General features: G+C 42.4%; 1 protein-coding gene, 1 non-coding gene and 1 pseudogene across 2 annotated transcripts; 1 reads left to right on the top strand and 2 right to left on the bottom strand.

Annotated features, from left to right (window-relative positions):
• Positions 1–5,941: 5,941 nt before the first annotated feature.
• On the bottom strand, positions 5,942–6,280 carry LOC131023276 (uncharacterized). Its single transcript, XM_057952823.1, has one exon. It carries the CDS (start codon positions 6,278–6,280, stop codon positions 5,942–5,944), a length of 339 nt encoding a protein of 112 aa, XP_057808806.1.
• Positions 6,281–15,401: 9,121 nt separating this feature from the next.
• Positions 15,402–15,508, top strand: LOC131024026 (small nucleolar RNA R71). Its single transcript, XR_009101622.1, has one exon. It is a non-coding gene; the product is annotated as a small nucleolar RNA R71 (small nucleolar RNA).
• Positions 15,509–17,682: 2,174 nt separating this feature from the next.
• Positions 17,683–22,091, bottom strand: part of LOC131023277 (uncharacterized) — a 132,829-nt pseudogene continuing 128,420 nt past the window's right edge.

Consider the following 22,091-nt stretch of genomic DNA (forward strand, 5'->3'; position numbering starts at 1 on the left):
TCTTGATGGGTTGGGCTTTCATTTATATCTAAAGGTAATTAAAACATAAGGCCCAAAAAGAAAACAAATCTCAACACACATAAATGCTTGAATGTCTAATTAAATAGATATGCAATGCATATAAATTTAATTACTAAATTTACAAATGCTTTTGTAAATCATTTTTGTTGGATTTAAAATAAATTCTTTTTCTCAATTTGGCGTAAATCATCTTAATTCTAAGTTCGAAATAATTCTAAACTTAGCTCGAGGAAACGGGGTATTACATCCCTCCCTCCTTAAAGAAAATTTCGTCCGCGAATTTACATACCTTGATAATGTAGCTGGGGATACTTGACTTTCATTGAATCTTCTAGTTCCCATGTGGCCTCTTCCATCCCGTGATGGTTCCACTTCACTTTAACGAGAACAGTATTCTTGTTCCGTAAAACTTGAACCTTGCGATCAAGTATCTGGACTGGTTTCTCTTCATAACTCAAGTCCTGGGCTAGGACCACTTCATCGTGCTTAATCACATGTTTTGGATCAAACACATACTTTCTTAATTGAGAGACATGAAACACATTGTGCACGTTCCCAATACTAGGCGGCAATGCCAACCTACAGGCTACAGGGCCTATCTTATCTAGGATCTCAAAAGGTCCTATATAACGGGGTCGTAACTTGCCCCTCTTTCCGAAACGTATAACCCCTTTTGAGGGAGAAACTTTGAGGAAAACTCGATCCCCAACATTGAATTCTAACTCCGATCGGCGTTTATCGGCGTAAGACTTTTGTCTATCTTGAGCTTCTTTGATTCTTTGCTTGATGTGGTCGACTTTCTCAACCATCTGTTGGACCATTTCAAGACCTAACAACTTTCTTTCACCCACTTCATCCCAGTAAAGTGGTGATCGACATTTTCGGCCATACAAAGCCTCATATGGAGCCATTCCAATTGTTGCTTGATAACTGTTGTTATAAGCAAATTCCACGAGAGGTAACAAATCCTCCCAACTTCCACCTTTGTCTGCGACAATCGTTCGCAACATATCTTCTAGAATCTGAATCGTTCTTTCTAACTGTCCGTCAGTCTGAGGGTGGTACGCTGTGCTGAAGTTCAGCTGAGTGCCCATTGCTTCTTGTAAACTTTTCTAGAAACGCGATGTGAATCTGGTGTCACGATCTGACGTGATAGATACAGGTACACCGTGAAGGCGTACTATCTCTTTGACATATAACTTTGCAAGTTTTTCCAATCCAAATGTCATTTGAATTGGCAGAAAGTGCGCTGTCTTTGATAATCGGTCCACTATGACCCAAATTGCAGTATTTCCACGTACCGACTTCGGTAGACTCACTACGAAGTCCATGTTGATGTGCTCCCACTTCCACTCGGGGATTGGTAGTGGTTGCAGCATTCCATACGGCCTCTGATGCACGGCCTTCACTTGTTGACAAGCGAGACATCGCTCCACAAACAAGGCTACATCTCTTTTCATTCCTTTCCACCAGAAAATTTTCTTTAAATCCTGGTACATCTTTGTGCTGCCTGGATGTGCAGTGCAAGGAGTATCATGAGCTTCGCTCATAATCTCGTTCTTTAACTCTTCCTTATGTGGCACACACAATCTTTCACCAACCATAATTGCGTTATCATTGGCTTCAGTGAATCTCTTCGTTTCATTTGTTCTTGCAGCGAGACGCATCTTCTCCAAGAACCAATCTTCTCTTTGTGCTTGTACAATTCTTTCTCTCAAATCAGGTTTAGCTGTCAGCGCAGCTACACAACCCGATACTGTGTTCGGAGGATGAACAATTTCTAAACTGAGTGAGGCAAAGTCACGGATCAGTTCCTTCTGTTGGGTGATAAAATACCCTAGCTTAGCCTTCGTCTTTCGACTCAGGGCGTCAGCTACTACATTCGCTTTTCCTGGATGGTAACTGATGGTGCAATCGTAATCCTTTACTAATTCGAGCCATCTTCGTTGTCTCATGTTCAAATCCTTTTGCTCGAAGAAGTACTTTAAACTCTTGTGATCTGTAAAGATCTCACACTTAACTCCATAGAGGTAGTGTCTCCAAATCTTCAGCGCGTGCACGACGACTGCTAGTTCTAAATCATGAGTCGGGTAGTTCAGCTCATGGGGCTTCAATTGACGAGACACGTATGCTATCATTTTCTAATTTTGCATCAACACGCAACCCAATCCTAGTTTCTTCATTCTCTTTTGGTATTGCTAACACTGGAGCAGTGGCTAGCCTTGTCTAGAGCTCCTTAAAACTTTGTTCACAAGCTTCAGACTAAACATACTTAGTCCTTTTTCTCAAAAGCTGAGTCATTGGCCTAGCCAATTTCGAGAATCCTTCGATGAATCTTCTATAGTAACCTGCTAGTGACAAACATGGTTTTCGTACCTCAATTTTACATGATTTGTTGTCATTTCCCTTCATGTTTTGCTTGTGAATGCTTGTTTGTGCCCGAATATTTAGTTTTATGAAGATTTGATGTCTTGGTGTAGTTTTGGAGTAATTTCAGGAAAACTCAAGGATTAATTGGAGGATTTTGAAGATATGAGATTGAAGTACGTCTCGAGAGGAATCCGTGAGCGCAAACGGCGACCAAATCCGAATCCGGACGGGGGAGAACGGAGCAAAATGAGCGGACTGCGCAAAACGCCCAGTACCCCGAAGTCACCACCCGCGGCCGCGGGGTGGGACCGCGGGTGAGCTGCCCCCGACTCCAGGAGACACCCGCGGTCACCACCCGCGGCCGCGGGGTGGGACCGCTGGTCCCCTGATCCTTCCCCACGTTTGTAGGCCGCGGACGCGGGCCGTGACCGCGGGAAAAGGGCGGGGCTTCCCCCAAGTGGGCCCCAGACGTGATTTTGAGCTCTAAAACCCCATTTTCCCCCCATTCCTCATATCATTCTGATCACTATTTTTATAGCGACAAAAACTGCAACTAAACAGTGTAATTGTAGTACGCAAATAGCAAGCAGAGTATCGTATCCACAGAGACTGTAAAACAAAATTGCTAAAACTATTTCCTAAACAGACTCTAACAGTAAACAGGCAAAACAATGATGAAGGTGATTTACGAACTAAGATTAACTAAATAAAAACTAAATAGCATGTAAACTATGATAATTAACTCAAATATAAGGAAAGCTCTGACCCTAGGGATGTACTTTCACTAATCAACTACATGTATTCAACCTATTGATTCAATTACCAATTTTAATCCAACCCTGATGAAAGATCACTATATTATTCACAAGCGTCTCTAACGACCACCTATGAACGTAGATTAACTAACCCCTTTTCGCATTCAAGACTCCAAGGAATCAATCAACTCCAAATAGCACATAAAGAATAGCTTCCTATAGCTTCACCTATCGCATTCAAGACTCAAGGCTAACACTATATCATGCATTCCTGAATCGGCTGAACAATTATCGCATTCAAGACTCAAACTGAACAGCTAGACATGTAAATCACTGATCAAATAATTCACAATAGAATAAGCACCAGGAATCATGAATCATAAGTTGGAAGGCAAATTGATATCAACAAATCAAAAACACATAATCAATTAGTTATGTACAAACCCTAGGTTCAGATTAAAAGAACTAGCTAGACATAATAAAATCAAACATAAACATAATTAAATTGAACGCAATTGTAAAAATAAATTGTATAAAAACTGAATGAAAACTGAAGTAGCGGCTTGAATCTTCAATCTTGATCCAAGCCTTGAAAACTAGAAAACAATAAAAGTCTAAAACTATAAAACTGAAAAATATGAAAACTAAAGTGTTTGGGTGTTCGGGGTATCATGAATAGGTCAAAAGAGGACCTATTTATAAGCTTCAGATTTCCTTCGGATCACCATGGAAGTTGCCATGCAAAGTAGAATTCTAAAGGTAATAGAATCGTGTAAAATAAGGCAACTTTCCAGCTGGATGCGCGCTCCGGAAAATACTCCCACTCTTGCCGAATTCGCAGCTTCTCGCCAGAGGAACGGATGTTACCCGGGAAACGGGTCGCGCCAGAGGATTAGATGATTTCTCTGACCTCGCCAGAGAAATGGGTTGCCAGCGGAATGATGATCGCTCTGGCATTCGCCAGAGGAATGGGTCATATCTCTGGTACTTCGTCAGCGGAATGGGTCACCAGCGGAATGTCTTCCGCTCTGGTCTTCTTCAGCTCTGGCCTTCCTCCGCTCTGGCTTTCTTCAGCTCTGGCCTTCCTCCGCTCTGGCTTTCTTCAGAGGAATGGTGACTCCTCTGAAATTGAGGACTTGACTTTTCTGACTAGCGACTTCTCTGACATGTTGATTTCTCTGGCGAAGTGATTTCTCTGGCGATTCCTCTGGCCTCGACTAGCGCTCCGGAATGGCGACTCCTCTGGCGCCTTATGAGTCCTCTGACTAGCGACTCCTCTGACTAGCGACTCCTCTGACTAGAGACTCCTCTGCTCTGATATGTTGATTTCTCTGGCGATTGGTTTCTCTGCTCTGGCTTTCGACTTCACTGATCTGGGCTTTGATTTCTCTGGTCTTCCAGATGAATGATGATTTCTCTGCTCTGGAGACCAAAACACTTAGAAAACGCCAAAATCATCCAAAATTGCATTCTTTCATCTCGAAAGCCTAAATCTCCTGCAAAGCATAAAATACACCATAAACGCACCAATTTCCAGAAGATTATCTTAAAATACGCACAAACAAACCCTTAAAAATATAGTAAATTAAGCATAAATCAACTCCCCCACACTTAGCCTTTTGCCTGTCCTCAAGCAAAATCTATATGAATCCTAGGAAGAAATTGATTTCAACAATGTAAATTTCCATCCAATCATTCACAAAGTCAATTCAAAACTTTACAATCAACACACATCTCTCAATCATGCAAGTAATCTTAAAGTTTAAGAAGCAACACAAGAGTAATGCAAGTAATTCGATCAAACCCAATTCTCCGCTAGAAGTGAATTCCCTAATGTGATCGCCTTTATAATCAATATCACCAATTTTCACACTTTGTGTGCTTGAGATTTCAACAGTTGAGCCATAATTCATGAAATAAAACCATTTGGATGTAATCCAAAGTCTTTTCACGTGGTTTCCCATGCTCATAGTTAAACTAGAGGAGCAAAGACTCAGAGCTATCACGTTTTTAGAACAGGCCAGATGTTTCAGAGCTGGAAATTTTGAAGTTGGCAATTCGTCCAACATTTTCACAGATAAGATACGATCGTAGGCAATCACAATGACAACACTCCTTCTAGCATCTACCGGACAAATCACGTTTTACTAACTTACAAAAGTGTTGCAACACAACTCATAATTCTTTGCACAATCAAGAAACATATATCAAAGGTAAAACAAGAATATCCTCCATTCATTCACAAACCCAAAATGCACATCGAAAACCATCTTCTCTTCCACAAATTCATAAAAATTAGCCAGATTCGAGATCAAAAACTAAGCATAGAAAAATCAATTTCGCCCAATTTTGAAAAATATAAGCAACAAAACACCCCCCCCCACACTTAAAACATGCCAAGTCCTCAGGGCATAAAAGAAATACGAAGAGTGTAGAAAACGTCCCTGATTATCGGCAATGAAAAGCTGAACCATCGTGAGAGGCGGTGAAAAGGTTTGTGAACTTGGGCAGAGTAGAGAGTGGCGGCGCTGGGTAGGGCAGCGAAGAGTGCGGCTCCTCTGGACAGGAAGACCTCCAGAAATCTGGCAGAGACACTTGTTCCTCTGGCGGTGGTAAAGCGCGAGTTCTCGCGACTTCCAAGCTCAACACCGCACTAAAAACCCAAACAAAACAAAGAAACAAAGAGAAACAAAACGAAACAAAAAGAAAGAAAAACAAAACAAAGAAAAAAAAACAGTTGGGTTACCTCCCAACAAGTGCTTAATTTAACGTCTAGAGCTCGACGATACCTTCAATCACGGATCGACGAAGTTGACCACTTCCACGTCGCGGTCCAACTTTGCTTTGAAGTATGGTTTGAGGCAATGACCATTAACAGTGAAAGTAGACCCATTCGACGCAAGCAACTCATAGGTCCCATTCCAATTGCTCTTGTGAACCACGTAAGGACCTCTCCATCTAGACTGCAGCTTGCCAGGAAATAGTCGGAGCTTAGAATCATAAAAGAGTACCTCATGTCCCGGCTTGAATTCCTTTGTGCGGATGTTCAAATCATGGAACTTCTTCGCCCTTTCCTTGTAGATACGAGAACTCTCGTAAGTTTCATTCCTCCACTCATCCAACTCCGTCAGCATATCCCGCCTTGTATGACCGGCCTCCTTGAACTCCAAATTGATTCTCCTCGTCGCCCAATATGCCTTGTGCTCAATCTCAACAGGTAAATGACAGGATTTGCCAAAAACAAGTTGATAGGGAGACATACCAATCAGAGTTTTGTAGGCAGTGCGATACGCCCAAAGAGCATCATCTAAGTGCTTTGCCCAATCTTTCTTATTGGCGACGCTCTTATCCAAGATCTGCTTGATCTCTCGATTTGCCAACTCTGCCTGCCCATTAGCTTGAGGATGATATGGAGTCGTCACCTTGTGCTTTACTCCATACTTCGCCAACACACTTGCTAGTAACTTGTTGTTGAAGTGCGACCCCCCATCACTAAGCAACGCTCTCGGTGCTCCGAACCGAGTCAAAATATTCTTTTGCAAGAATTTAATGACTACCTTTGAATCATTAGTGGTGGTTGGGATCGCCTCCACCCATCGAGACACATACTCCACAGCAAGCAATATGTAGGAAAAACCACATGAAGGAGGGAAAGGACCCATGAAGTCAATTCCCCAAACATCAAATAGCTCTACCTCGACAATGATGTTTTGCGGCATCTCATCCCGCTTGGTAATGTTGCCCATGCGCTGGCATCGATCACAAGACTTCACGAAAGCATGGCAATCTGCAAAAATTGAGGGCCAATAGAATCCACTATGATTTACTTTCATGGCAGTGCGGTTGGCAGCAAAGTGACCTCCACTAGGCGAGCTATAGCACTCCTCTATGATCTTCGGCCATTCATGCTCTCTAACACATCGTCGAATGAAGCCATCGGCGCACCTCCGGTATAGGTAAGGATCATCCCAATAATAAAACTTGACATCATGGAGGAACTTCTTCTTTTGATAGTGGTTCAACCCCTCGGGAAGAGCTCCAATAACCAAGTAATTGCTATACTTTACATACCAAGGATCCTTAAATAGCACTGCCCAAATCTGCTCATCGGGAAAAGACTCATTGATGGCCATCTTCGGATCATCTCCTTCGATCGGATTCTCCAATCTAGACAAGTGGTCAGCTACCACATTCTCACATCCCTTTCGGTCTCGGATCTCCATATCAAACTCTTGCAGCAATAAGATCCAACGAATCAAGCGGGGCTTGGAGTCCTTCTTTGTGAACAAGTAGCGGATGGCGGCATGATCAGTGTAGACAATTGAATGAGTTCCAATCAAATAAGAACGGAACTTATCAAAAGCATACACCACAACTAGCAGCTCCTTCTTCGTGGTTGTGTAATTCCTCTGAGCAGAATCCAAAGTTTTACTAGTATAGTAAATTACTTTGAATAACTTATCTCTCTTTTGCCCCAACAGAGCTCCCACGGCCCAATCGCTAGCATCGCACATCAATTCAAACGGAGCACTCCAATCTGGCGTGATCAACACTGGTGTAGAGATCAGCGCGGCTTTCAACTTCTCAAAGGAGGCGAGGCACTCATCGGAGAAGACAAACTTCACATCCTTCTCTAGCAAAGCACATAGTGGCTTGGACAGTTTGGAGAAGTCTTTGATGAAGCGCCTGTAAAATCCTGCATGCCCAAGAAAGCTCCGCACTGATTTCTGATCACTAAATTATTAGCACAAAATACCGCAACTAACACGGTGTAATTGTAGCACAGAAATAGTAACCAGATATCGTATCCACAGGGATTGACACAACGAAACGACTTTATCTATCTCCTAAACAGACTTAAATAGTAGACAGGCAACAGAACGTAGAGATTGGTTGATCTAAACTAAAACGCAAATAACAGTAATTAAAATCACGTAGGAAAATATCAAAAATAAAAGACAACTGATCCTAGGGTAGTAAATTCATCAATTAAATCTACGCAATTAATCTATTAATCCTATGTACCAATTTAATCCAGTTATGATGAGAGATCACTTAATTAATCAATTACTCTCGCTAGAGCAGCAACGATCGTAGATTAGTAAATTATCTATCTCCGTTAGGTCTCAAGAAAATCTACTAACTCCCAAAAGTTCCTAAGAATAGCTCCCTATGATCCACCTATCTCCGCTAGGTCTCAAGGTTAAAATCATATCATACATTCCTGAATCCGCTAAACAGTTATCTCCGCTAGGTCTCAAACCGAATAGCTAAACATGCAAACTATTGGCCAAATAATTCACAAGAAATTAAGCACCAGGAATTATGAATCATAAACTGGAAGGCACAAAGGTATTAACAAATAAATCACATAAATTCAATCAACTATTTACAAACCCTAGAATCAGCTAAAGGAAACTAGCCAGACATATAAAACATAAACATAATTAAAAATATAGCAATTGTAAAAACAAATTATATAAAAACCGAATAAAAACTGAAGTAGCGACTTGAATCTTCAATCTTGATCCAAGCCTTAAAACTGAAAAGCAATAAAATTCTAAAGCTAAAAACTAAAGTATGAATGCTAGGGTTCTCGGATGTGTGTTGGTGTCCTCAATAGGTCAAAAGAGGACCTATTTATAAGCTTCAGATTTCCTTCGGATCACCATGGAAGTTGCCATGCAAAGTGGAATTCTAAAGGTAATAGAATCGTGTGGAATAAGGCAACTCTCCAGCTGGATGTGCGCTCCGGAAAATACTCCTACTCTTGCCAACTTCGCAGCTCTCGCCAGAGGAATGGATGATTTCCCTGTTATCGCCAGAGGAATGGTATCGCCAGCGGAATGGGTGATTTCTCTGACCTCGCCAGCGGAATAGGTTGCGCCAGAGAAATGGACCTCCGCTCTGGCATTTCTCCGCTCTGGCAGTGGAGAAGCGAGTCCTCTGGCATCGACTCCTCTCTGGCATTCCTCCGCTCTGGCAGCGGGGAAGCGAGTCCTCTGGCATCGACTCCTCTGACCTCGACTCCTCTGGAATGGCGACTCCTCTGGCGCCTTATGAGTCCTCTGGCGTTTCCGCGCTCGCTTCGATTCCTCTGGCGTTCGTGGATTTCGCTGCACTGAACTTTGATTTCTCTGACTCCATAGGAATGGTGATTTCTCTGCTCTGGAAATGTCGGTTCCTCTGCTCTGGAAACCAGAACAGTTGGAGAACGCCAAATTCTTCCAAATTCATTCAAAACTGCATTCTTCCATCTCGAAAGCCTAAATCTCCTGCAAAGCATAAAATACACCATAAACGTACCAATTTCCAGAAGATTATCTTAAAACATGCACAAACAAACCCTTAAAAATAGAGTAAATTAAGCATAAATCAACTCCCCCACACTTAGTCTTTTGCTTGACCTCAAGCAAAATCTATATGAATCCTAGGAAGAGATCGATTTCAACAATGTTCATTCCCATTCAATCATTCACAAAGTCTATTCAAAACTTTACAATCAACATACATCTCTCGGTCATGCAAGTAACTCAAAGTTTAAGAAGCAACAAAAGAGTAATGCAAGTAATTCGATCAGACCCAATTCTCCGCTAGAAGTGAATTCCCTAATGTGATCGCCTTTATAATCAATATCACCTATTTTTCACACTTTGTGTGCTTGAGATTTCGACAGTTGAGCCATAATTCATGAAATAAAACCATTTGGATGTAATCCAAATTCTTTTCACGTGGTTTCCCATGCTCATAGTTAGACTAGAGGAGCAGAGACTCAGAGCTATCACGTTTTCAGAACAGGCCAGATGTTTCAGAGCTGGCAATTTTGAAGTTGGCAATTCATCCAACATTTTCACAGATAAGATACGATCGTAGGCAATCACAATGACAACACTCCTTCTAGCATCTACCGGACAAATCACGTTTTACTAACTTACAAAAGTGTTGCAACAAAACTCATAATTCTTTGCACAAACAAGAAACATATATCAAAAGTAAAACAAGAATATCCTCATTCATTCACAAACCCGAAATTCACATCGAAAACCATCTTCTCTTCCACAAATTCATAAAAATTAGCCAGATTCGAGACCAAAAACTAAGCATAGAAAAATCAATTTCGCCCAATTTTGAAAAATATAAGCAACAAAACACCCCCCACACTTAAAACATGCCATGTCCTCAGGGCACAAAAGAAACAAGGAGAATTGAGAAAACGTCCCTGATTATCGGCATTGAAAAACTGAAGCGTCGTGAGAGGCGGTGAAAATGTGGGTTTGCGGTCTTTTTCAGATGGGAGAATGGCTGCGCTGGACATGTGCAGCGTGGAAAGTGGTCGCGCTGGAACATGAAGACCTCCAGAAATCTGGCAGAGAAATACCCGCCCCAAACAAAACAACAAACAAAGAGAAACAAAACGAAACAAAACAAAACGAAAAGAAAGGAAAAACAAAACAAAGAAAAACAATTGGGTTACCAGGAAACAAGCGTAATTTCGAGTTGTATAGGAGTACCTCATCTCCTGGCTTGATTTCCTTGGTGCGGATGCTTAAATCATGGAATTTCTTGGCCCTCTCTTTGTAGATGCGGGAACTCTCATAGGCCTCATTCATCCATTCATCTAACTCCGTCAATAGTTCTCGCCTTGTATGACCAGCCTCCTTGAACTCCAAGTTGATTCTCCTCGTCGCCCAATATGCCTTATGCTCAATCTCAACAGGTAAATGACATGACTTGCCGAAGACAAGTTGATAGGGAGACATACCAATTGGAGTTTTGTAAGCAGTGCGATACGCCCAAAGAGCATCATCTAGGTGCTTCGCCCAATCCTTCTTATTGGCGACACTCTTCTCTAAAATCTGCTTGATCTCTCGATTCGCTAACTCTGCCTGCCCATTAGCTTGAGGATGATATGGAGTTGTCACCTTGTGCTTTACTCCATACTTTGCCAACATGCTCGCTAGTAATTTATTGTTGAAGTGCGACCCCCCATCACTAAGCAACGCTCTTGGTGCTCCAAACCGAGTCAAAATATTCTTTTGCAAGAATTTAATGACTACCTTAGAATCATTGGTGGTAGTTGGGATCGCCTCCACTCATCGAGACACATACTCCACAGCAAGCAATATATAGGAAAAACCGCAAGAAGCAGGGAAATGACCCATGAAGTCAATTCCCCAAACATCAAACAGCTCCACCTCAACAATGATATTCTGCGGCATCTCATCCCGCTTGGTAATGTTGCCCATGCGCTGGCATCGATCGCAAGACTTCACAAAAGCATGGCAATCTGCGAAAATTGAAGGCCAATAGAATACACTATGATTTACCTTCATGGCAGTGCGGTTGGCAGCAAAGTGGCCTCCACTAGGTGAGCTATGGCATTCTTCAATGATCTTTGGCTATTCATGCTCTCTAACACATCGCCGAATAAAGCCATCGGCGCACCTCCGGTATAGGTAAGGATCCTCCCAATAATAGAACTTGACATCATGGAGGAACTTCTTCTTTTGATAGTGCGACAATCCCTCGGGAAGAGCTCCAATAACCAAGTAATTGCTATACTTAGCATACCAAGGATCCTTAAATAACAGAGCCCATATTTGCTCATCGGGGAAAGATTCATTGATGGCCATCTTTGGATCATCCCCTTCGATCGGATTCTCCAAGCGAGACAAGTGGTCGGCTACCACATTCTCACATCCCTTTCAATCTCGGATCTCCATATCAAACTCTTGCAGCAATAAAATCCAACGAATCAATCGAGGTTTGGAGTCCTTCTTCGTGAACAAGTAGCGGATGGCGGCATGATCAGTGTAGACAATTGAATGAGTTCCAATCAAATAAGAACGGAACTTATCAAAAGCATACACCACAGCTAGCAGTTCCTTTTCCGTGGTTGTGTAATTCCTCTGAGCAGAATCCAAAGTTTTACTAGTATAGTAAATTACCTTGAATAACTTATCTCTCTTTTGCCCCAACACAGCTCCCACGGCCCAATCGCTAGCATCGCACATCAATTCAAACGGAGCACTCCAGTTCGGTGTGATCAACACTGGCGTAGAGATCAGCGCGGCTTTCAACTTCTCAAAGGAGACGCGGCATTCGTCGGTCAAGACAAACTTCACATCCTTCTCTAGTAAAGCACAAAGTGGCTTGGACAGTTTGGAGAAGTCTTTGATGAAGCGCCTGTAAAATCCTGCATGCCCAAGAAAGCTCCGCACTGATTTCACAGAAGTAGGAGGCGACAACTTTTCAATGGCCACGATCTTAGCACGATCCACCTCCAATCCTTGAGCAGAGACCCTATGCCCCAAAACAATGCCCTCACGGACCATGAAGTGGCACTTTTCCCAATTGAGTACGAGTGCCGTTTCCTCACAACGCTGCAACACTTGAGCAAGATTGTCCAAGCAATTATCAAAGGAGGATCCAAAGACAGAGAAATCGTCCATAAATACCTCCATGATATTTTCAATCAGCCCATGGAAAATCGCCATCATGCAGCGCTGGAAAGTGGCAGGAGCATTGCAAAGACCAAAAGAAATCCTCCTAAAAGCAAAGATGCCATAGGGACAAGTAAACGCGGTCTTATGCTGATCCTCCGGGGCTATCATAATCTGATTGTAACCCGAGTACACATCCAAGAAACAGTAGTACTCATATCCTGCCAATCAGTCAAGCATCTGATCAATAAACGGCAAAGGAAAGTGATCCTTACGTGTGGCTGCATTCAACGCTCGGTAATCAATGCACACGCGCCATCCTGTGACCAGCCTCGTAGCTATGAGATCATCTTTCTCATCCTTAACCACAGTCATGCCTCCCTTCTTAGAGACAACTTGCGTCGGGCACACCCACTCACTATCAGAGATGGCATAAATGATTCCTGCATCCAACCACTTGAGCACCTCGTTTCTCACAACTTCTTGCATTGCCGGATTCAAACGTCGTTGCGGCTGCACCTTAGGCTTGTATTCCTGCTCCATTAAGATACGATGCATGCAAATAGAAGGACTAATTCCTTTGATGTCGGAAATAGACCATCCTATAGCAGACTTGTATTTTCTCAAAACTCGCATCAACTTCTCCAACTCCAACGGAGATAGATAGGCAGAAATAATAACAGGAAAAGTTTCATTGTCACCCAAAAATTGGTACTTCAAGTGTTCTGGAAGTTGTTTCAGCTCAATTTTGGATGTGGCGGCAGCTCCGGATGACTCTGCTGGCCTAGTTGAATCCTCTGGCCTGGCTGACTCCGCTGGCGTAGCTGACTCATCTGGCCTGGTTGAATCCTCTGGCTTGTTTGACTCCGCTGGCGTAGCTGACTCCTCTGGCCTGGTTGAATCCTCTGGCTTGTTTGAATCCGCTGGCGTGGGGAATTCTTTTTCCACCGATTTCCTTCCCCCATCAACAAGTTTACGAATATCCATGTAAGGCACAGGATCGATGGGATGTTTCTCTACGGCCTCCAGCTCTGCAATATAATCTAAAATCTCATCACACGCCTCGTCTAGATTGGAATAAGGGTATAAGGACTGTGTGATGCACTTCTCCAAAGGATCCTTCACGGTTGCAGTGGAATCCACTACAGACTCGATTAAGTTGCAATCCTCGATTTGTGGTTCAGCTGGCTTCTTCATTGCATCATAGATGGATAACGTCATCTTTTCATCATTGACGCGGAAAGTCAGATCTCCATCTTGCACATCTATCAATGCACGTCCCGTAGCTAGAAACGGACATCCTAAGATCAATGGAGTATTCTTGTCCTCCGGCATGTCCAAGACTACGAAATCGGCAGGAAAGATAAACTGCTCCACCTGCACTAGAACATCCTCCACAACGCCCTTGGGATATGTTATGGAACGATCTGCCATCTGCAATGCAATAGAGGTAGGCTTGATATCTCCAATCTCCAACCAGTTGAAAATAGAGAGAGGCATCAGATTGATGCTCGCCCCTAAGTCACAAAGAACACGGGAGAAGTTCTGCCCTCCAATCACACAAGCGATAGTGAAGCTCCCTGAATCCTTTTGCTTCAATGGTAGCTTCCTTTGTAGCACTGCACTGCATTCCTCGGAAAGATTAATCGTCTCATATTTCCCCAATTTTCTCTTGTTGGAAACTGCATCCTTGAGGAACTTGGCATAGCCTGGCATATCTCTCAAAGCATCAAGTAGAGGAATGTTGATGTGAAGCTTTGAAAACATCTCCATGAACTTGGCCAACTTCTGATCCATCTTCGGCTTTGCCAGGCTATTCGGGAAGGGTGCTACAGGCTTGTACTCTGGCCTAGGAAACGTAGGAGTAGGGATAGGCTCCTTAACAGCTGAAGAGCTCGAATTCTTCTTAGGGGGAGGCGTCTGTTTCACTGCAAGCTCCTCCAAGTCATCATTGTCGTCTTCCACTACCTTGCCTTTTCCCTTGTCATTCTGCGGTTCTGCAGAGGAATGGTGATTCCTCTGCTCTGTATGATTTTCATATTGAGTTCCACTCCTTAGATGAATTGCATTACACTGATTTTTAGGATTAATTTCAGTATTGCTAGGAAAGTGGCCCGGCTTGTGCTGTGTAGCTGCTTGGTTAGCCATCTGACCTACTTGATTTTCTAACATCTGCACCTGCTTAGAAAGTGCTGACACATTTTGCTCCATGTTGAACATTTTGGTTCCCAAGTTTGCCGAGTTTGTCTCCATCCCGGTGACCTTTACCAATACTTGCTTCATCATTTCCTCCATTGAATCTTTCTTTGGATCATTGATGACTCCCCCACTAGAAACAGAAAATCCAGGTGGAGGCTGCAAAGCATTGTTGGGATTTGAATAGGAAAAATTTGGATGATTCCTATTATTTGGATGATACGGTGGATTGCCGCCCTGATGTCCTTGATAGTTTGGTCTATTGAATTGGTACTGCCGTTGGACATAATTAGCATCATCCAGCTGCGACACATCAGGTAAACTCGCCTGCTGATAAATTTTAGCTAGCAGTGCCTTTCTCTCCAACTCATACTGCTTTTGAAGAGCTTCATATTTCTCCTTAAAATCATCTCTCTCCTCATTCACAGCTGCAATTCTTCTCGTGGAATTTCTGTCATTCGGCCATTGGTAACTGTTGGAGGCCATCTCTTCTATCACACGATAAGCTTCCTTCGTATTTCTATGGAGAAGACATCCACCTGCAGTAGCATCCACCATACTTTTTGTTAGACCAGTCAAACCATTATAAAAGTGAATGATTTGCTGATCCTCCGTGAAACCATGTTGTGGGCAGTTCCTGAGCAGCTCGCGAAATCTTTCCCAGGCATCATGAATGGTCTCATCTCCTAGCTGGGAAAAGTGAGAAATCTCTGCAATGATTTTCTGAGCTTTAGAAGCAGGAAAGTATTTTGCCAGGAAAGCTCTACACAAATCCTCCCATCCAGTAATAGCACCTCTGTCCAGACTCTTGAACCACTCCTTCGCTCTGTCCCTGAGAGAGAATCCAAACATCTTCATTCTGATGGCATCAGGTGGCACTCCATTCCGCTTAATAGTGTCACAGATATCTAGAAACTGGGTAATGTGAGCATGCGGATTTTCAGAAACCACTCCACTAAACTGTTCAGCTTGCACCATGTTTATCAATCCCGGCTTTAGCTCAAACGTGTTAGCCTGCACAGTTGGTCCCCAGCTGCCTCCTTGGAATTGATCAACTCGAGGCTGATACATGTGATTCAGTGGTGGCTCTGGTGGAGGAGCCCGGTTGCGCTCTCTCTCTTCGTCTAGCTGCCTCTGAAGGTGAGTCACGGCTCGCACAAGAGTTTCAAGGTCCATGTTATTATGTTGCTCTGCCATTGCTTGCTTCTTTTTTTCGTGGTTGTCTCTTTTGTACTGCTTATTAAGATTGCGTAAAGTCTTGTTAATTTCAGGATCAAACTCAAAAAGAGGATTATCGTGAGATCTTGTGCTCATACGCAACCTACAGAAACACACTTTTAAAAAAAATTAGAACAAAAATAAAAACAAATAAAAACCTGAAGTACTATAAAGTCCTATCGAAAATATTAAAGCAATTTCTTATCAAATCCCCGGCAACGGCGCCAAAAAGTTGATCACTAAATTATTAGCACAAAATACCGCAACTAACACGGTGTAATTGTAGCACAGAAATAGTAACCAGATATCGTATCCACAGGGATTGACACAACGAAACGACTTTATCTATCTCCTAAACAGACTTAAATAGTAGACAGGCAACAGAACGTAGAGATTGGTTGATCTAAACTAAAACGCAAATAACAGTAATTAAAATCACGTAGGAAAATATCAAAAATAAAAGACAACTGATCCTAGGGTAGTAAATTCATCAATTAAATCTACGCAATTAATCTATTAATCCTATGTACCAATTTAATCCAGTTATGATGAGAGATCGCTTAATTAACCAATTACTCTCGCTAGAGCAGCAATGATCGTAGATTAGTAAATTATCTATCTCCGTTAGGTCTCAAGAAAATCTACTAACTCCCAAAAGTTCCTAAGAATTGCTCCCTATGATCCACCTATCTCCGCTAGGTCTCAAGGTTAAAATCATATCATACATTCCTGAATCCGCTAAACAGTTATCTCCGCTAGGTCTCAAACCGAATAGCTAAACATGCAAACTATTGGCCAAATAATTCACAAGAAATTAAGCACCAGGAATTATGAATCATAAACTGGAAGGCACAAAGGTATTAACAAATAAATCACATAAATTCAATCAACTATTTACAAACCCTAGAATCAGCTAAAGGAAACTAGCCAGACATATAAAACATAAACATAATTAAAAAGAAAGCAATTGTAAAAACGAATTATATAAAAACCGAATAAAAACTGAAGTAGCGACTTGAATCTTCAATCTTGATCCAAGCCTTAAAACTGAAAACCAATAAAATTCTAAAGCTAAAAACTAAAGTATGAATGCTAGGGTTCTCGGATGTGTGTTGGTGTCCTCAATAGGTCAAAAGATGACCTATTTATAAGCTTCAGATTTCCTTCGGATCACCATGGAAGTTGCCATGCAAAGTGGAATTCTAAAGGCAATAGAATCGTGTGAAATAAGGCAACTCTCCGGCTGGATGTGCGCTCCGGAAAATACTGCTACTCTTGCCAACTTCGCAGCTCTCGCCAGAGGAATGGATGATTTCCCTGTTATCACCAGAGGAATGGTATCGCCAGCGGAATGGGTGATTTCTCTGACCTCGCCAGCGGAATAGGTTGCGCCAGAGAAATGGACCTCCGCTCTGGCATTTCTCCGCTCTGGCAGCGGAGAAGCGAGTCCTCTGGCATCGACTCCTCTCTGGCATTCCTCCGCTCTGGCAGCGGGGAAGCGAGTCCTCTGGCATCGACTCCTCTGACCTCGACTCCTTTGGCGCCTTATGAGTCCTCTGGCGTTTCCGCGCTCGCTTCGATTCCTCTGGCGTTCGTGGATTTCACTGCACTGAACTTTGATTTCTCTGACTCCAGAGGAATGGTGATTTCTCTGCTCTGGAAATGTCGGTTCCTCTGCTCTAGAAACCAGAACACCTGGAGAACGCCAAATTCTTTCAAATTCATTCAAAACTGCATTCTTCCATCTCGAAAGCCTAAATCTCCTGCAAAGCATAAAATACACCATAAACGTACCAATTTCCAGAAGATTATCTTAAAACATGCACAAACAATCCCTTAAAAATAGAGTAAATTAAGCATAAATCAATTTCACAGAAGTAGGAGGCGGCAACTTTTCAATGGCCACGATCTTAGCACGATCGACCTCCAATCCTTGGGCAGAGACCCTATGCCCCAAAACAATGCCCTCACGAACCATGAAGTGGCACTTCTCCCAATTGAGCACGAGTGCCGTCTCCTCACAACGGTGCAACACTTGAGCAAGATTGTCCTAGCAATTATCAAAGGAGGATCCAAAGACAGAGAAATCGTCCATAAATACCTCCATGATATTTTCAATCAGCCCATGGAAAATCGCCATCATGCAGCGCTGGAAAGTGGCAGGAGCATTGCAAAGACCAAAAGAAATCCTTCTAAAAGCAAAGATGCCATAGGGACAAGTAAACGCGGTCTTATGCTGATCCTTCGGGGCTATCATTATTTGATTGTAGCCTGAGTACCCATCCAAGAAGCAGTAATACTCATATCCTGCCAATCGGTCAAGCATCTGATCAATGAACGGCAAAGGAAAGTGATCCTTACGTGTGGCTGCATTCAAAGCTCGGTAATCAATGCACACGCGCCATCCTGTGACCAACCTCGTTGCTATGAGCTCATCTCTCTCATCCTTAATCACAGTCATGCCTCCCTTTTTAGAGACAACTTGCGTCGGGCTCACCCACTCACTATCAGAGATGGCATAAATAATCCCGGCATCCAACCACTTCTTGCATAGCCGGATTCAAACGTCTCTGCGGCTGCACCTTAGGCTTGTATTCCTGCTCCAATAAAATACGATGCATGCAAATAGAAGGACTAATTCCTTTGATGTCGGAAATAGACCATCCTATAGCAGACTTGTATTTCCTTAAAACTCGCATCAACTTCTCCAACTCCAACGTAGATAGATAGGCAGATACAATTGATCGCTAAATTATTAGCACAAAATACCGCAACTAACACGGTGAAATTGTAGCACAGAAATAGTAACCAGATATCGTATCCACAGGGATTGACACAACGAAACGACTTTATCTATCTCCTAAACAGACTTAAGTAATAGACAGGCAACAAAACGTAGAGATTGGTTGATCTAAACTAAAACGCAAATAACAGTAATTAAAATCACGTAGGAAAATATCAAATATAAAAGACAACTGATCCTAGGGTAGTAAATTCATTAACTAAATCTATGCAAGTAATCTATTAATCCTATGTACCAATTTAATCCAGTTATGATGAGAGATCGCTTAATTAACCAATTACTCTCGCTAGAGCAGCAATGATCGTAGATTAGTAAATTCTCTATCTCCGTTAGGTCTCAAGAAAATCTACTAACTCCCAATAGCTCCTAAGAATTGCTACCTATGATCCACCTATCTCCGCTAGGTCTCAAGGTTAAAATCATATCATACATTCCTGAATCCGCTAAACAGTTATCTCCGCTAGGTCTCAAACCGAATAGCTAAACATGCAAACTATTGGCCAAATAATTCACAAGAAAACAAGTACCAGGAATTATGAATCATAAACTGGAAGGCATAGAGGTATTAACAAATAAATCACATAAATTCAATCAACTATTTACAAACCCTAGAATCAGCTAAAGGAAACTAGCCAGACATGCTTAAATAAAATATAAACATACTTAAATAGAATGCAATTGTAAAAATTGAATTATATAAAAACCGAATGAAAAACGATTGTATCGCTTGAATCTTCAATCTTCAATCTTGATCCAAGCCTTAAAACTAGAAAGCAATAAAATTCTAAAGCTAAAAACTAAAGTATGAATGCTAGGGTTCTCGGATGTGGGTTGGTGTTCTCAATAGGTCAAAAGACCTATTTATAAGCTTCAGAATTCCTTCGGATCACCATGGAAGTTGCCATGCAAAGTAGAATTCTAAAGGTAATAGAATCGTGTGAAATAAGGCAGCTCTCCAGCAGGATGCGCGCTTCTGGAAAATACTCCCACTCTTGCCAACTTCGCAGCTCTCGCCAGAGGAATGGATGATTTCCCTGTTATCGCCAGAGGAGGAATGGTATCGCCAGCGGAATGGGTCGCCAGTGAAATGGACCTCCGCTCTGGCATTTCTCCGCTCTGGCATCGACTCCTCTGACTTCGACTCCTCTGATTGAATCCTCTGGAATGGCGACTCCTCTGGCGCCTTATGAGTCCTCTGGCATTCTCTGACTATTGAGTGCTGGACTTTACTTCTCTGATGCTGGTACTTCTCAGCAGAGGAATAGGTGATTCCTCTGCTCTGATATGTTGCTTTCTCTGGCGATTGGTTTCTCTGCTCTGGCTTTCGACTTCGCTGATCTGGGCTTTGATTTCTCTGGTCTTCCAGAGGAATGATGATTTCTCTGCTCTGGAGACCAAAACACCTAGAAAACGCCAAAATCATCCAAAATTGCATTCTTTCATCTCGAAAGCCTAAATCTCCTGCAAAGCATAAAATACACGATAAACGCACCAATTTCCAGAAGATTATCTTAAAATATGCACAAATAAACCCTTAAAAATAGAGTAAATTAAACATAAATCAACTCCCCCACACTTAGCCTTTTGCTTGTCCTCAAGCAAAATCTATATGAATCCTAGGAAGAAATTGATTTCAACAATGTAAATTTCCATCCAATCATTCACATTTCAGAACAGGCCAGACGTTTCAGAGCAGGCAATTTTGAAGTTGGCAATTCGTCCAACATTTTTCACAGATAAGATACGATCGTAGGCAATCACAATGACAACACTCCTTCTAGCATCTACCGGACAAATCACATTTTACTAACTTACAAAAGTGTTGCAACAAAACTCATAATTCTTTGCACAAACAAGAAACATATATCAAAAGTAAAACAAGAATATCCTCCATTCATTCACAAACCCGAAATTCACATCGAAAACCATCTTCTCTTCCACAAATTCATAAAAATTAGCCAGATTCGAGACCAAAAACTAAGCATAGAAAAATCAATTTTTGCCTAATTTTTGAAAAATATAAGCTCCAAAACACCCCCCCACACTTAAAACATGCCATGTCCTCAGGGCACAAAAGAAACAAGGAGAATTGAGGAAACGTCCCTGATTATCGGCATTGAAAAACTGAAGCGTCGTGAGAGGTGGTGAAAAGGTGAGTTTGCGGTCTTTTTCAGAGGGGAGAATGGCTGCGCTGGACATGTGCAGCGTGGACAGTGGTCGCGCTGGAACATGAAGACCTCCAGGAATCTGGCAAAGAAATACCCGCCCCAAATAAAACAACAAAACAAAGAGAAACAAAACGAAACAAAACAAAACGAAAAGAAAGGAAAAACAAAACAAAGAAAAACAATTGGGTTACCTCCCAACAAGTGCTTAATTTAACGTCTAGAGCTCGACAATACCTCAACTCATGGGTCATTGAATTTGACAACTTCAAGGCCACGATCCATGTTTGACTTGAAGTATGGTTTGAGACGATGACCATTGACAGTGAAAATAGTGCCATCAGCGGCAAACAACTCATACGTCCCATTCCAATTGCTCTTATGCACCACATATGGCCCTGTCCATCTTGATTGCAGCTTGCCAGGAAACAAGCGTAATTTCAAGTTGTATAGGAGTACCTCATCTCCTGGCTTGATTTCCTTGGTGCGGATGCTTAAATCATGGAATTTCTTGGCCCTCTCTTTGTAGATGCGGGAACTCTCATAGGCCTCATTCCTCCATTCATCTAACTCCGTCAATAGATCTTGCCTTGTATGACCAGCCTCCTTGAACTCCAAGTTGATTCCCCTCGTCGCCCAATATGCCTTATGCTCAATCTCAACAGGTAAATGACATGACTTGCCGAAGACAAGTTGATAGGGAGACATACCAATTGGAGTTTTGTAAGCAGTGCGATACGCCCAAAGAGCATCATCTAGGTGCTTCGCCCAATCCTTCTTATTGGCGACACTCTTCTCTAAAATCTGCTTGATCTCTCGATTCGCTAACTCTGCCTGCCCATTAGCTTGAGGATGATATGGAGTTGTCACCTTGTGCTTTACTCCATACTTTGCCAACATGCTCGCTAGTAATTTATTGTTGAAGTGCGACCCCCCATCACTAAGCAACGCTCTTGGTGCTCCGAACCGAGTCAAAATATTCTTTTGCAAGAATTTAATGACTACCTTTGAATCATTGGTGGTAGTTGGGATCGCCTCCACCCATCGAGACACATACTCCACAGCAAGCAAAATATAGGAAAAACCACAAGACGTAGGGAAAGGACCCATGAAGTCAATT

Source organism: Salvia miltiorrhiza, chromosome 4, assembly GCF_028751815.1.
Source record: "Salvia miltiorrhiza cultivar Shanhuang (shh) chromosome 4, IMPLAD_Smil_shh, whole genome shotgun sequence".
Classification (NCBI taxonomy): domain Eukaryota; kingdom Viridiplantae; phylum Streptophyta; class Magnoliopsida; order Lamiales; family Lamiaceae; genus Salvia; species Salvia miltiorrhiza.